The sequence below is a fragment of the Bos javanicus genome, chromosome 3 (genome assembly GCF_032452875.1).
Source record: "Bos javanicus breed banteng chromosome 3, ARS-OSU_banteng_1.0, whole genome shotgun sequence".
Taxonomy (NCBI): domain Eukaryota; kingdom Metazoa; phylum Chordata; class Mammalia; order Artiodactyla; family Bovidae; genus Bos; species Bos javanicus.
The window spans coordinates 26,312,621-26,329,378 of NC_083870.1; the positions used below are offsets into that span (position 1 = coordinate 26,312,621).

General features: G+C 47.5%; 1 protein-coding gene across 3 annotated transcripts in view; it reads left to right on the forward strand.

The window, feature by feature from the left end:
• The first annotated feature begins 1,062 nt into the window (after positions 1-1,062).
• The window catches only part of VTCN1 (V-set domain containing T cell activation inhibitor 1), a 69,141-nt gene continuing 53,445 nt past the window's right edge, over positions 1,063-16,758 (forward strand). For 2 of the 3 annotated variants that reach the window (XR_009735021.1, XM_061409817.1), the window contains exon 1: positions 1,063-1,275. Coding sequence is in view for 2 of the 3 variants with exons in the window: in XM_061409817.1 (XP_061265801.1) it covers positions 1,244-1,275 (32 nt within the window). In the remaining variant the exon portion in view is untranslated. The remainder of the gene's footprint in view (positions 1,276-16,758) is intronic. The other variant, XM_061409804.1, reaches the window with a different exon arrangement.

Sequence of the window (16,758 nt, forward strand, 5' to 3'; positions counted from 1 at the left end):
TTAATTTTAATTAGGTCCCATTTGTTTATTTTTGCTTTTATTTCCAATATTCTGGGAGGTGGGTCATAGAAGATCCTGCTGTGATGTATGTCGGAGAGTGTTTTGCCTATGTTCTCCTCTAGGAGTTTTATAGTTTCTGGCCTTACATTTAGATCTTTAATGCATTTTGAGTTTATTTTTGTGTATGATGTTAGAAAGTGTTCTAATTTCATTCTTTTACAAGTGGTTGACCAGTTTTCCAAGCACCACTTGTTAAAGAGATTGTCTTTTCTCCATTGTATATTCTTGCCTCCTTTGTCAAAGATAAGGTGTCCATAGGTATGTGGATTTATCTTTGGGCTTTCTATTTTGTTCCATGGAGTGGATCTCTCAAGAGACCAGATTTTCTAACCCACTCACCCAACAGCAACTGGAGAAGAAAATGGAAACCCACTCCAGTATTCTTGCCTGGAGAAACACATGGACAGAGGAGCCTGGTGGGCTACAGTCCATGGGGTCACAAAGAGTCCAACGCGACTAAGCGACTATCACTCACCCAACAATAATGTCTAGAGAGCGTAAATTCCCTGTCGTTTTGGCGTCTCAAACTAGTTGTTTCAGGGGTGAGGCAGGACCTCTCACCATTTAACTGAGGGATCTGCTCACCCAGCAGCGCAGTGTCAGGGGCCCCAAGGTGAACTCCATCTCGAGTGACAGACTCTCACTTTGTCATCTGTGCTCACAGTGTTCTGAGATCCCTCGGCATGAACCCCCTCTATGAAAGATCCCACCAGGGATGACCCAGCCTCTGTCTGAGCATCAGCCACACAGGAGGAGCTCCCAGCCTCCCGCTTCCTGGTACAGACCTGCCACTCTGAGCCATTCCTATCTGTTCTTGGGTGGAGACGCACTCTCCCCCCGGAGCGCTCCCTCTGCAGAGTCAGAAGAGATGTGTGTGAAGCAGGGGGCCTGAGAAGCCTTTCCTTCCCACTCTCTCCCCTGGGTCAAGGCTTGGCAAGGTGGCTCTGTGTGCGCCAGACCTCCCTGGCTGGGATGAGCAGCCTCTTGCCTGCAGGCACTTCTGCAGAGCAGCGCTGCTTCCTCATACCTGAGCTGTGCAAGGCAGCACCGACCACTCCCGGCTGAACCCACTATTTAAGGCCAGCGCACCCCAGCTGGCTGTGAGTCACGGCACTAGGAGGGCAGTGGCAGCTCCACTCACCCCAGCTTCCAGCGCCCTGCAGGAAGGGACCCTTCCCCCGCCATGGCTTCCCTGGGGCAGGTCATCTTCTGGAGGTAGTGCTCTCCTCTCTCTTTACAGGTGCAGAGAACCGGGGTGAGGTCTTCCAGGGCTGCTGAAGACTGCTGGGCCATCCCATAGGTCCCCCACCGGTACCCTTATCTGATCCAGGCATGAGCCTGGCCAGATAAGAGCTTAAGAGAATTGGATTTAACATCACACCCGGGCCACTCAAAGCCCCCATTCAGGGTCAGATTGGTTTTCTGCCATGGAGGGAGGGCTGGCACCTGACGGCTCTAGACCAAGGAGTGTGGTGCCAGGCTGGGACAGTAAGGCTCTTGTGGGGGCGCTAAGTAGGATGGCATGGGGCTGCTTGTTGGGGTGGGAGGGAATCTAAGACTGATGATGGCTGGGGTGCAGGGGGGGACCCTCTATAAGCCCCCAGGATGAAGGAGGTGAGCATGCTTTGACTTTTCTGTGGGTGTGACTTCTCAGTACTGCTGAGTAATTCACACCAACATCCTTCCTCCACTCCGGCTCCAGGGTGGGGTCCCTAGTTTTCCTGGGGGCTCCTTGGAGAGGAGACCCATGCTGCTGCTGCTGAGAAAACAAACCTTTGTGAAAGGCCAGAGTCAGCCCACCCTAGGGCCTGGGATGGGACAGGTGAAGGACATAAAGCAACAGCAGCAAGAGGAGCTTGTGACCCTGGAAACTGCAGTTGGGCAGGTCCATCAGCAGAGCTGAGAGGATGGAGGAGGAGGATTGATAGAATGAGCCCAGCTGCCCAGAGATGAAGGAAGCCCCATCTCTTACCTCCTGCTCCTCTCACAGAGCTCCCTTTAGTTGCCTGTTTATCTGTCAGGCCGTTGCTTACCTTTCCAGAAGGAAAGAGATGGAAAGTGAAGGAAGAGTTTTCCTGAAACGGTTGGTGATTCACCTTTGGTCACAACTTGTGACGATGTTTAAGAGGACTGGTGGATGTTGGTTCTAGGGGTTGTTTGTGTCTTTTCCAGTGAAAGGAAAAGCAGAGAGGGAGGGAGGAAGTGTTAACTTCAGATTAACAGTGAAGTTTCTGAAAAGACTGAGAGAATGTTACTTCTTAGAGGCAGCCTAGAAAACTCCCTCACAGGTGTCCCCCTGAAGCCGCCAGTCCTGAGTCAGGGCCTGGGGGCGCTCAGGGTGGCCGCATGGCTGTTGGGCCGCGTTCCCCTTCCTGTGTCTGCGAGGACACCCTGCTCCCTTCCATTTGGACTTTTCTGCCCCCAGTGAGGATGTCCCAAGAAGCACCTACGTCAGAGGACCTAGCGTTCTGCCAGTACCTTCTTTCTCTGTGCCCTGGGCGAGGTGCCTCACCGTGGCCTCCTGTAATCCTCACCACAGCCTGTGAGGGTTCATGATCACCTCAGAGGGGTTAAGTCACGTTCTCAAGGCCACAGAGCCTGGGAGGGGCAGGGCCATGTTGGAATCCACCCTACCCGACTCCGAAACCCAAGTTCTGTCCCCAGTGTCACGCTTGACTCCACTCCCTGCCCAGTGCCTCCCTTCCTACCTCTCCTTCCCACCCCCCCCTTCCTTGCTTCCACTGAAACACTCCTCATGCAACAAGTGGGTCTGTTGTTCCCAGGAAGGATGTGTGGGCTTTCTAATAATACATTACAACCAGCCTGACTGGTTTTTCAGGAGGATTAGCAGGAGGTGGGTGTTCAAAATGCAGATCCCACCCTTCAGAGACCCACTGGAATCCACAGAGGCTCCTCTTGTTGACCCCAGCATGCCTTGGCAGTTCTTTGTGCTCTTCAGTTGCAGAAGCAGTGAGGAGCCAGCGGGGTGGCCGAATCTGTGCAAACAGGTCCCTGGGAAGAGGGTCGATGGCAGGCTGGGTGGGGAGCAGGGGTCTGGAGGGCTCTGCCCTCTTTCTTTGCCATAATTTCCTTAATTCGTACTCACACCTTTACTGAGATTGGTGGTATGGGAGAGTTCATGAGAGGATCTGCCATCCTCTGTGGACCCAGTGGATTATTTCCTTAAATAATTACCAGAGAGCTTACTACCTTCAAAACTCATGCTCAGGATGCAGGGGGATGGAATGCTGGCGTGCAGGTTCTACTGGGCCTGACCTCCATGGGACATTTAGAAGCTCTGTGGTCAGAATTCTCTTCCCCCTTTCCCTTCACAGTCGTCAGTGGGAGCAGACCTCACCCAAGGAACATTTTGTTTCAGCTTTTTTAAAGTAAAGTATAATCCATGTACAATATTACATGTTACAGATGCACAATATGGTGACTCACAATTTTTAAAGATTATATATGAGCTTCCCTGGTAGCTCAAATGGTAAAGACTCTGCCCACAATGTGGGAGATCCCAGTTCAGATCCTGAGTCAGGAAGATCCCCGGGAGAAAAGAATGGCAACCCACTCCAATATTCTTGCCTGGAGAATCCCATGGACAGAGGAGCCTGGTGGGCTACAGTCCATGGGGTTGCAAAGAATCAGACATGACTGAGCAACTTATACACACACACACACTCACACTCAATTTATAGTTACTATAAAATATTGCATATATTCTCCGTGTGGTACAATATACCCTTGTGGTTTATTCATTTTGTACATGACAGTTTGCACCTCTTAGGATCCGACCCCTCTATTTCCCCTCCTCTGTACCCTCTCCCTATTGGTAACCCCTAGTTTGTTCTCTAGATCTGTGAGTCTGACTCTTCATTTTATTCACTAGTTCATTGTATGTTTTAGATCCCACACATAAGTGGTACCATACACTGTTTTTCTCTGTCTGACTTACTTCGCTTAGCATAATGTCCTATAGGTCCATCCTTGTTGCTGCATATGGCAAAAGCGTCATTCTTTGCTATTGCTGAGTAGTACGCCATCGTATCTGAACACCGCATCTTCTTTATCCGTTCATCTATAGATGGACATTTCGGTTCTTCCCATGCCTTGGCTATTGTGAATAGGGCCGCTACGACACAGGGGTGCATGTATCTTTTTGAATTACAGTTTTGTCCAGATACGCCCAGGAGTGGGATTGCTCGATCATACAGCTACTTTATTTTTAGTTTCTTGAGGAACCTCCATACTGTTTTCCATGGTGGTTTCACCAATTTACATTTCCACCAACAATGTAGGAGGTTTCCCTTTTTCTCCACGTCCTCTCTGGCACTTGTTATGTGTAGACTTTTTAAAAATGGCCATTCTGACCAGTGTGAAGTGGTACCTCATTGTAGTTTTGATTTGCATTTCTCTAATAATTAGTGATGTTGATCATCTTTTTATGTGCCTATTGGCCATCTGTATATCTTCTTTGGAGAAATGTCTGTTTAGTTCTGCCTATTTTTCAATTGGATTGCCTGTTTTTTTGATGTTGAATTGTATGAGCTGTTTATATATGTTAAATAGTAATCCCTTATCCATCATATCATTTGCAAATATTTTCTCCAATTCAGTAGACTGTCTTTTAATTTTGCCGATGGTTTCCTTTGCTATGCAAAAGCTTTTAAATTTATTTAGGTCCCATTTGTTTACTTTTTCTTTTATTTCCTTTGCTTTAGGAGACAGATCTAAAAAAATATTGCTGCAATGTATTTTAAAAGGTGTTCTGCCTATATTTTCCTCTAGAAGTTGTATAGTATTTGGTCTTACATTTAGGTCTTTAATTCAATTTATTTTGGGGTATGGTATTAGAGAATGCTCTAATTTCATTCTTTGACATGCAGCTGTACAGTTTTTCCAGGACCACTTATTGAAGAGATTGTCTTTTCTCCATTGTAAATTCTTAGCTCTTTTTTGCAGGTTAATTGACCATAAGTTCAACCCATGGCAGAGAAGGCAATGGCACCCCACTCCAGTACTCTTGCCTGGAAAATCCCATGGACGGAGGAGCCTGGTAGGCTGTAGTCCATGGGGTCGCACAGAGTCGGACATGACTGAAGCAACTTAGCAGCAGCAGCAGCAGCAACCCATGGAGGGTCTTCACTGGAGGCTCAACAGTAAAGAATCTGCCTGCAATGCAGGAGACATGTAGGAGCTCGGGTTCGATCCCTGGGTCAGGAAGATCCCCTGGAGTAGGAAATGTTAACCTGCTCCAGTATTTTTGCTTGGAAAATTCCATGGACAGAGGAGCCTGGTGGGCTACAGTCCATGGGATCGCAAAGAGTCAGACACGATTGAGCACGCATGCACTCCCCTTAGGAATCCATGGGTGGAGAAGTAGTGATCCCTTCTCTGAAGGGCTTACATTCAGTTGACAGTATTAACAGAGCACCTACTATGTGCCAAGAACTGCATGAGGCACTAGGTCAAGGGCAGTTAAAACACTGAAAAGATTTTAGGTTAATGGGAAAGAAAGACTCCCAAACAGACAATTACAACCTTCTGTTGATAAGCCATGAGACAGTAGAGCAGAATGAAACTGGAGCACCTCCCTAACTTAAGAATTTGGGGAAGGTTTCCTGAGCCAGGTGATGGCTGGGCTAAGTGTTGAGGATTGATTAGCATGATCCAGGTGAAGAAGGATGGGAAGGGGCCTCTAGGCAGAGGGGATAGAGCCGGACAGGATAGGATAGGATGATAGACTAAAGCTCATGAAGCAGTGTGAGGTGTTGGAAAGCTATAAGCTACTCTGTATCATCATCAGAGCCTGAAGTTTGAGGCAGGGAGTGCTGAGATGAGGCTGGAGAGGCTGAGTCAGGTCATGCTGGGCCTTCATCTAGCAGACTCAGCTGGGAATTTGGTGTGGGTGATGAGGAGCCATCGCAGGTCTCTAGCAGGGGAAGCTTTGTGGTTTTCATCTTAGGCAGGTTATTCCAGAGGCAGCATAGAGGATGAATATGAGGACAGATTGGTAGGGAAATAGGTAAGGAAGGACCTGAAATTGAGAATGGTAACTGAGGTCCAGAGAAAGGAAACCTAGTCAAGATACATTTAGGACTTAAAATTGGTGGTATTTGGTAAATGAATGGAGGACGGTACAGAATAGGAATGGATGGGAAGGTTGAAGCCTGGAATGACCCCCCATGTTCCTGCATTAGGTACAGTGAGGTGGGAAACAGAGACAAGAGATGAGAATTAGTTAACTTTGGCCCGTGTTGAATTTAAGGTTCCCCTGGGAACCTTAGCTCACCTCTAGGTGGTGATGCTCAGTGGACAGCGGAAGCCTTGCGGCTGAAACTGGGAGAATTCAGGGCTGGAGATGTCAGTGTGAGATTCAGAAGTAGGAGGCAGGGAGTAGTCACCTGGAATGTCTTCTACAGAGAGCCCGTAGAAGGATAGGAGCCAGGGGCTGGGCATGGGAAGCTGAAGAACACCCATGTTTAAGGGAGGGCAAAGGAAGGTGAGTCAGAAAGAGATGGGAGCAAATGGTGAGAGAGGCAGGATAAAGACCAGGATTGAGGGTCTCGTGGATGTCAACAGAGCAGTTTCATGGAGCACCCAGGGTGGTGGTGGTGTCACACAGGCCTGGTGCTGGTGGGGAGATCCAGTCCAGACAAGAATATGGCCTACACTTAGCAGCAGCAGCAGCAGCATTTAGCAGAACTCATGTGGCTTTGTGTAGAAAATGAGGAGGACACACTGCCAAGCAGCTCCTGAGTCCAAATGAGACCAGAAAGAGGCAAGGATCCTTTGAGTCTAGTTTCGTGGGTGCATTGAGCATGAGCAGTGAAGAGAGAAGATCAAATAGCTGTAGCATCTGATTGCTCTCCTTCCAGAAAGCAGAGACGCAAGCTGAAGTCCAAGTGAGGCCCAGTTAGCGTGGATTTCAAATTGTCACTCTGCTCCCCCTTCTTCCCTCCTCTACCCCACCCTTCCTTCTCTTCTTCCTCCCACCCTCTCTTCCTTCCTTCCTTCTGCCTGGAACCATCATCTATCCCATTCTGTCTCTTCTATCTGAAGGGAGTTCTTTGAAGCACCTAAGATTGGGGAAAATCACCAGCCTCGATGGGATTGATGAAGACAAGTCAAAGGAAGGAGGACATGTCAAAGACATGTCTTTCTCCCAGAGGAAGGTGGAAGAAACAGAGAAGGAGGGAGGCTAGAACAAGGAGGCTCAGGGAACTTTGTTCTGAAAGCTTGGTTCCCCATTCCCCACAAGTTTTCAAGCTGGTGGCTGGCTCAGACATACCAGACTTTGATGGCCAGACAAAATAGTGCTTGGCAACATAACAAGTTTGCCTACTGAGAAAATCTTACCAAGGCCTGGACTGGGGAGGATCTCATCACAGGCCATGATGACACTTGAAACCCATCAAGATATGAAAAGAGGGGCCCAAGTTTCAGACCCTCTGAGCCTAAAAAACCTGAGACTTCGGGGCCCTGAGGGCCCATCCTCTTGAGCTAAATAGAGAGTTGGAAGAAGAGATAAACTGCACATTGAAGATTTAAACAGGAGATGCCTGTGTTCCCGCCCACACCAGATGTAGGTTTTCTCTTGATCGTGTGGCTCTAGCCCCATCTCCACCTGCTACAAGGCTACCCCTTTCTTTCAGCATTCAGCTCAAGTGCCACTGCCACTGTGACGTCTTCCTGGACTTTTCTTGTTGTTGTTCAGTCGTTCAGTCATGTCTTTGCAACTCCATGGACTGCAGCACGCCAGGCTTCCCTGTCCTTCACCATCTTCCAGAGTTTGCTTTCCCAGACCTTTCTGCTGCTGCTGCTGCTGCTAAGTCGCTTCAGTCGTGTCCAACTCTGTGCGACCCCATAGATGGCAGCCCACCAGGCTCCCCGTCCCTGGGATTCTCCAGGCAAGAACACTGGAGTGGGTTGCCATTTCCTTCTCCAATGCATGAAAGTGAAAAGTGAAAGGGAAGTCGCTCAGTCGTGTCCGACTCTTCGCGACCCCATAGACTGCAGCCTACCAGGCTCCTCCATCCATGGGATTTTCCAGGCAAGAGTACTGGAGTGGGGTGCCATCGCCTTCTCAGTTGCAATTAATTGTTCCTTATATGTTCGTGGTCGGCCGTGTTGATAAATGTCTGTTCCTGTGCCCATTTCCTTCCCTCTGTGGGGTTGGCTTCTCAAGGGCCTGGCCTTTGTCTTGTCTCTTGCTGTAGGGAGGCAGTGTAGCTCCACGGCTACCCCTCTAGGCTCTGGGATCACACTGCCTGGGTTCAAATCTATGTGCCACCTTGAGTTCTGTGGGCCTCAATTTACCTACCTATGAAATGGGCTGATAATAGAACCTAACTCTTAGAGTTGTGCGAATGACATGTGACAGTTCTGTGCCTGGCACATCCTAAGAGCTATTGCTAGTCTTTATCTGCAAATCCCCCTACAGTGCTGATACATGGCTATGACATATGCATTCTAGCATGCTTTGGATAAGTTGCTACTGGGGTTTCTTAAAGACAGGCCACTCTAACAACACTCTGGGAATATTCAGAGTTTTTCAGCTTCTTGTTTTGAAAAAAAAGCCCACCCTACTTCTGTTATCTATGAGTCTGAGACAATTTTTCTGCAAACCTGAGGATGGCCAGGGTTTAGAATAACTGCCTGGCTCTGCCAGTATTGAGCATTAAGGTGGCCGAGGTGAGCCTGGAAGGTCCTTGTGTGCACACGTTCAGTGTCTAAGTCTTCCCATGAGGCACTGCTCAGGGATTCAGCCACAACCTTCATTGGGCCACTGGAGCTCCAGAGCTATGACCAAGCACCAGATAATGGTTAATTAACTAAACCACCCCATACTCCTAATTATCTCCATTTCAAAGATGCAAATGTTGACTCAAGATGACTGCACAATGTCCCCCTGGTCAGCCAATGACAGAACCAAAAAGTTCCTACCTAGACCTCTATACTGACTTTGATTAGAAAATTATCTTTGTAGTCAGTTCTGCCTCATCTCCTGCCACTAGAAGAAGAACTCAGCTCATCACCCTCAAAACTCCTCAGAGACCAGAGACCACCAGGGCACTAGAGTTCTCAACCAGCCGAGGAGGGGGCTGGGCCCATAATAGCCTGGGGCCTGTGGTTTATCACCCCTGGGTCTGTGTTCTTCCAGGTGGCTACTCTAGATGAACGAGTGCAGGAGTAAGAAGTGGTTGAAACTTGGTAAAAATTACATCCTTTCAGAGCCTGAAAATTTAGAAAGTCAGTACACCCCCTCATTTTATTGCTGGGATAATAAAAATAAACTGGCAACTTGCCTAAAGGTTGTGCAGTTAAAAATGGGTAGAAGGATGCTCTTTCAATGATTCCATATTGCCCCATAACCCTAGCTAAAAACTGTTAGTTCCCAACTGACCACAATCTACCCAAACATCAAGGATCTAAGAGACCAAAGCTTCACCCCTAATTACCTTTGACGTAGGAAGAAGTGGAAATAACGTTGGTGCTAGAGTTAGCTTCACCTGTGTTCACATTCCAGCTTTCCTCTAGCTGAGTGACGCCACGTTAAGTTACCTAGCCTCTCTGTGTTTTCATTCCCTCAGTAAATTGGAGTTAATAATAGTATCAACCTCACAGTTGTTGTGAAGACTAAATGAGTTGATACATAAAAAGAGTTCAGAGCAGCACCTTGCTCACAGTTAGTAGATAGTGCTGTATGTGTTAGACACCCTTATTCAATGATCCCCTCTTATTGTTTTTACAGAATAACAAAGTGACTCAGAGGGAGGCAGAGAAATAACCAGGCCTAAAGTAGCAGCTTGGCCTAAGGGTCCTCTGCATCCAGATTCTTCTGGGATTTCAGTGGACTTGAGATACTGTCTTCTCTATCCTTGCTCTGTGAGATTCGGGAAAGCGCTTGGCTGCCGGGGGTGGGCACTCTCCCTCCACAGTCAGTATGGTTTCTTGACGGGGCGGGGTGCTGCAGGTAAGAAAGCCAGGTTATATTTCTCTTTATGCTGGCTTTCCGCAGTCCCCAGCCCTGTGCCTGGAGTGTTTCAGATTTACTATCACATCACTTTCAAATGTATTCCTACCACTCCCAGCACAGCAGTAATGGGAGAAAGGGCCGGCAGTTTCCTCTCTTTCTTTCTCTGCAGATATAGAATGAGAAATTTCATAGAAGAAAAAGCATGAAAGATTGGAGAAACAGAGCATCCATAAAATGCCGGGGTATTGAATTGTCTCTTTTTTGCTTCCTGTGTTAGCTCTTCATTGCGTTCTCCTCTCTCCTCACCTCCCAAAAGGCCATTTCATACCTCTCTCCTCCCCTCAGGCCTCCTGCAAGCCTCCTCCACCCCGCCCTCCGTCCCCAGTCTCAGATGATGATCTTGCTTTATCGTTTACCAAGAAAATGGGAATCATCAGACTCTGACTCCTCCATCTTTTCACTTCTACAGCTGCCTGCCACACTCACCTGCACCCTTTTTCTCTTCCTCCCCTCCTGGTACCAGAGGACAAGCCCAGCTCCAAGCAAAGGGCAAGGCCTCTGCTGCCTGGATCTGTCTCCTCTCATCTGGCCAGCATCCTCACTTCTCCTCTGCTCCTCCAGTATCCATGTCAGCATGCCACCTGCACATCAGTGTTTCTAGCTTAAAAGAAAAGTCCTGAGAGTCAGCCCTACGACCTTGCCAGCTCCCATCCCCTCTCTTTTCCCTTCAGAGCAAACTTGTTGAAAGATGCTCAAAGTTAGTGATCTTATGATTTGCAAGTGTTATAGAGGCAGTGTCAGGGTGTGGCTCCCAGTACAGACTGGACCCTGGCCTGGGAGGCTGGGGTGCAATCCCAGCTCCACCACCTTCCAGCTGTGTGGCCCTGGGCAGGTTCTCTATCCTTTCTGGGCATGAGGTGCTCACTTGTAAAATGGGCATGATGTTAGAATCTACACTGTAAGATTGTGAGACATTTCTGAGTTGATGCCTATAAAGCACTTGGCAGAGAGTGTAAACCATGGGTTGTATTACTATTCCCTCCTCAACTTACTCCATTGGGGTTTTGTCCCCACTGTGCTGAGACATCGCTACTGTCAATGTCTCTAGTGACCTCCACATTGCCAAATCTAATGTCAGCTTCTCTGATCTAATCTTGTCTCCACATCAGTATTCAACACACAATGTCTCATGACCTCCTTCTTGAAATACTTTGTTCTGTGCTTTCCACGACACTACCCTCTCCCTCTGCCCCCAAGACACTGGTCCCACCTCCTAGGGTTGTCCTCTGCCTCTCTATGCCTGGCCTGGTGGTAGCTGCTCTCCTCTGCTGCCCTCACAACTCAAAACCACCGCACTCTGCCTCCAGGGAACCCACCTCTGGAATGAGGAGGAAGCCTTTCACTCATTTTATGCATCTGATGATTGACTGTACTCTTTGCAAAAAGCCTTGGGGTACAGGAACAGAATATAAAATTGTGGGGACAATCACCCTTTAGAACTTCAGGGTCAGGATAAAGTCCTATGAGACGAGGGAAGGTTAAGCTGTGTACTACCAAGTGCCCTGTGGGAGGGAGCTTCTTTCAGACCCCAGAGGAGCCTGGACTGGAAGCCTTGAAGCCTGGGGTTAGGTTTCCAGACAGATCCTGGTAGGAAGCCCCATGGCAGGATAGATGTGAAAGAGGAATTATTTCAGCCAAGAAGTTGACCTGTCCAAGGAAGCAGCATCCTATCCTCTTCCTCTGTCTCCACTTTTTTTGATAAGGATCCAAGTCTTGGTGATTCTCTTCACAGCTAAGAGAGAAGTCAGTCGGTGGGAAAGTTGTGATGTTATTCTGATGGCTGTAGGTCAGGGGGTCTTTGTCCAAAGACCTTAACATATGGTCATGGCAATTCACCAAGAGCTATCCAAGTTTGAAGCCCCTGCCACAGCCACCTTTGACGTGGGCCCAGCTCTGTGGACACTTCCCTGTGGAGGGACTCTGCCTCCTGCCAATTACTCATACCATATCCTCTAGGATGGCATCCAGGGGATGCTGGGGGTGGGCTTGCATATGGCTACTTGCCTAGAGTCTAGGAATAAGGCTGATCTGGGAGTGGGACGGGGAGAGGAAGCAGGACTTCCGAAGGTCCCTTACTTAGAAGTGTTCCCTGCCAAGCCCTGGGGATGCCCTGAAAGTCTCTCCCACAGGCCAGGCACTGCCTGAAGACCTGGACAGAGGAGTTCCTTGGCACCAACAACTGCATGTGTGTGTGCCCAGCCACTCAGTTGTGTCTGACTATTTGTGACCCTATGGGCTATACATAGCCTGCCAGGCTCCTCTGTCCATGGGATTTCTCAGGCAAGAATACTGGAGCGCGTTACCCATTTCCTTCTCCAGAGGCTCTTCCTGATCCAGGGATCAAACCCATGTCTCCTGCAGCACAGGTGAATTCTTTATCACTGAGCTGTGGGGAAAGCACTCAGCAACAACCTTACCCTCTTACCAACAAGTAGCTGAGGGGCTGTTAGGGCAGCATCCTAAGCAAGACTAGAAAGACATTGTCCCATGGACACAGCTCAAAAATGCAAGCTAGATTCTCGGTTAGCCCACAAAATCCATGCACTCCATGCTATAGCAATAACGGTGTGCTTACGGTAGGAATGTTTTCTGCTATTTTCCTTTCTCACTATAAACGTGCCATATTTCTGAAACCTGGAGATTCAACAGGGTTTTGGGGCCCTGCTGAGGAAGCTCATCATCATTTATAAAGAGTGTTGCTAATAGGATCCTGTCAAAAACAATTTAAAGGCAGACGTTAGAAAATAGCCATTGGGTATTAGAATGCTTGTAGACTTGGGGATCTGTGTGGGCGGGCTGATTCTTGGTCTGGATGCGGAGGCAGAAGGGCTGTTAAGGTAAGTGATGGAGCCACTGGGACATGAATGACTAAAGTTCTGGCTGGGAGGTCATCTTCCCCTTGATACCACCTTCCCATCTGGAAAGAATGGAGAAGAGGTGTGTTGGGACTGTCTCAGAAGACACTCTGGTGTTGACTCAAAGCCTAAGGAGTAACTGGTATAATTTTTGTTTGTTTGGGTTGGTTTTTTTTTTTTCTTTTTTCTGTGAAACAGTAGAATAACATTTGAGGAATTATTTAAAAAAGGAAACAAAAGATCATCCATAGTTCTATCACTATAGATGACTATTTTCTTTTTTTGTTCTTGCCCTTTGTAAGCCCAACAGTAAATCATTTTTACATAGTAATACAGTGTGTACCCTTTCACATTCTGCTTCTCCCATTGAGCCTTTATGTACTAAAGCCAAATGTTTTAAAGCACTTTTACAATTTAAAAAAAAATCCTTACACCTTAATACAGCAGCAGTTGTGACTCTATACAGTAATGTGCATTTCTGCATGTTTATTGGGTTGGGGAGTGCCATACTGGGCCGCCTTCCCAGAAACTCAACCCCAAAGCCTGGCAGGATTCCCACATCTGCTTGCTTCCCATTCTGCTCAATCCATTATCCTGTTACACATGAGCATCCTGGGGTCCAAGCAACATGTACCATTCAAGCACCTAACACTCTCTACATTAAGTACTTAAAACAGTGGCTCCCAAAGGGAGTTCTGAGGACAACGATATTGCAAAAATTTCCCCACAAGAGGTCTGTAGTCAAACAAGATCGAAAAGTGCTGAATACTCAGGTTGGGCTACATGCGATTGCCACTCTTCAATTGTTCTTGACCTCTGAAAGAGGGATTTCAAATAGTTCAACCTAACACACACACACACATACATACTCCTCTGGGGCATTCACCATGCATATTAGCATGTTAAGAGCTTTAGAGGGATTTCCTGGTGGTCCAGTGGTTAAGACTCCCTTCTTCCACTGCAGGGGGCCCGGGTGTCTGCCATGCTGCCAAAAAATAAAAACGCAAACAATAACCAACAATAAGAGCTTCTGAAAAGTCCTATAAAGAAATCTATTTGATTGTGATTGACTTAACATAATCCTTTTAAAAATAATACTTATTAATATACACCAGGACATGCTTTGGGAAACTAGGGCTTGGAGTAATCGCAAAAGAACACAAAAATGTACATAAATGAGGAAGCCCAGGGCAGCATGGAGGGCTGAGCAAATAAATGCTCAGGAGGGAAAGAGCAGGTGGGCATCTTCCTTCCCGCGACTGCCCACCCATCTTTGAGATCCAAAATCATCCTATTTTCAGCCCTCCTCCTCCTACAGTGATTCTTCTTGAATGACCTCTACTTTTTTCTCCTTAATAAACATGTAGGGAGGATTCATGAAGTGACAGCAATGGCTCACCCCATATTCTTCAAATGACAGATACTAAATAAACACGGGTATTATTTTGACGGCTCTCTCATTATAATAATTAGTTCATCTTTTTTAGGATGTTATTATCGTCCCAGTTCATAAGTGATCATCTAATTTGCTTACAACTAGGAGGTGAGTTAAGCTGATCTGTTTGCAGGGAGGAGGCTCTGACCTGGCTATGGTCCCTGGGGGGAGTGCCTCACACGTGCTCTATAAAGAACGTGGGCATGTGACCAGCTTTGACTATCTTGTTCTCCGGGCACCGGAGCCAAATATCCAAGACAGAGACTGGAATTGTCGGCTGGGGTAGATCCAAGTGGCAGACAGTGACTTAGCCAGGACTAAGTCCTCAGGGTCTCTAATCCCTACCCACCCCCCACTGTCCCACTGTATGGAATTCTTCCCAGGAGAGAGCCTCTAATAGACCTGTCCATCATTCACACACTACCACTGGACATCAGTGTGACTGACTCTGGGGAGTGATGGCATTTTGGTCCCTCTGGTCATCTAGCAGAATGCTAGGTGTGGATAGGAATTATCTGATACTCCAGGGAAGCGGGAGGTGAGAGTTGAAAGGTAGGGTGTCACTTCCCTGTGAGAGCCCACAGTTTATATTTGAAGTTCTTAACTGTAGCACAATGAGATTTATTTTTTAATATTTATTTATTGGGCTGTGCTGGGTCTTAGTTGCAACACATGGGATCTTTGATCGTCACTGTAGCATGTGAGATCACTTGGGACCTAGTTCCCTGACCAGGGATTGAACCTGGGCCCCCTGCATTGGGAGCAAGGAATCTTAGCCACTGGATCACCAAGGAAGTCCCCGTGGTGGCATTTAAATGACATTAAATGGGACCCTAACAGTTTTGTGCCCTACAGTGGAAGGCACTGCCCAGAGGGAGCATACTTACAGAGGAAATTATTGGCCTCTCAAGGGCATTGCTACAAACATGCAATTACCAAGAAAGGACAGAACAAGGTTATTTGATTTCTCATGATGTGAGTGAAAACAAAGCCTTTAACTTCAGCTGACTGAAACAGCAAATACAGATAAGCGTTGAATGGGCCGCGCCATCTTTCAGATCTTCATGTCTCATTTGTCATCTATCTGTCAAAGTCAAATAATCTTTATAATGTCTGCTGTGAGAGCTCTGAGAGCAGAGGAAAACGGAAGGGGCGGAGTGTTGCTGTTTCTCTTCAGCTGTACAGTAGATGGGAAAAGATGGATTTAGAATCAGGGGAGCCTGACTTGACCTTCCTTTCCAAATTTATCCTGTGTGGTCCTGTGCCAGTCACTTCATTTTTATTAAGGACAATAAATGGGCCTCCCAGAACCACCTTGAGGATCAAAGGTGATAAGGTACAAAAGATGGTCATGACAGTGACGCTGAAGGCAACACGTAGCTCTCTCGCATTACCTGACATGTCTACATCTTTCATGGAGAAACTGCCTTGCTCGTTGGAGGAAGATAACCTTTTAAAAAAAACCAAGACCCATACGCCTTTTTTTAAAAAGTTTATTTATTTATTTTTTGGTTGTGCCGTGTATTTGTTGCTACGTGGGCTTTTCTCTGGTTGTGGGGAGCGGGGGCTGCTCTCTAGTTGCCGGCTTCTCACTGCAGTGGCTTCTCTCACTGAGGAGCACAGGCTCTAGGGCACGTGGGCTTCAGCAGCGGCGGCTCCAGGGCTCTAGAGCACAGGCTCTATAGTTGTGGCACATGGGCTTAGTTGCTCCTCGGCATGTGCGATCTTCTCAGATCAGGGGTCGAACCTGTGTTTCCTGCATTGGCAGGCAGATTCTTTAGCACTGAGTCACCAGGGAAGCCCCCATACACCCTTTAAAACAGGCAGAAATGTGAAAAAGCAATGGTCCTTTATTTCCCATTGCTCATTTCCCCTTTGGTTTCAGCTTCCGGAGAGTCTATGTCAGGGAGATAGCCTGACAATTTGGATCTCTCAGCCAAGGAGTTATGTCAACTGTGGAATTTTTTTTATAGGTCGTCTACTTTGTAGCTGGCACCATAGATCCTAGAGCTATACTAATGTACAAAATAGAGGACTTACCATCATTTAGAGGATAGAATGGGGGAGACAGGTAGACAGACAGAATACTGCATGCTCAGTGCCACCACAGGCTAGCTGCGGAAGCTCGAAAATCAACTTCTAGTCCAGTCGTGGTAATGGTGATTGTAGGGGGTTATTCCAGAGGAGGTGGTTTCTAATCTGACTGGGAGTTAGCCAAGCAAGAGAAGTGGTGAGAATATCCAGGCAAAGGCAAGACCTATGAGGTGGAGTGGGAAGAGGAAGAGGAAGGGAGAGTGGTAGCTGGAGAGATGAGCATGAGCCACATTTAATCTTCTCAACAACTGAATAAGGTGGGTGTTTGTCTT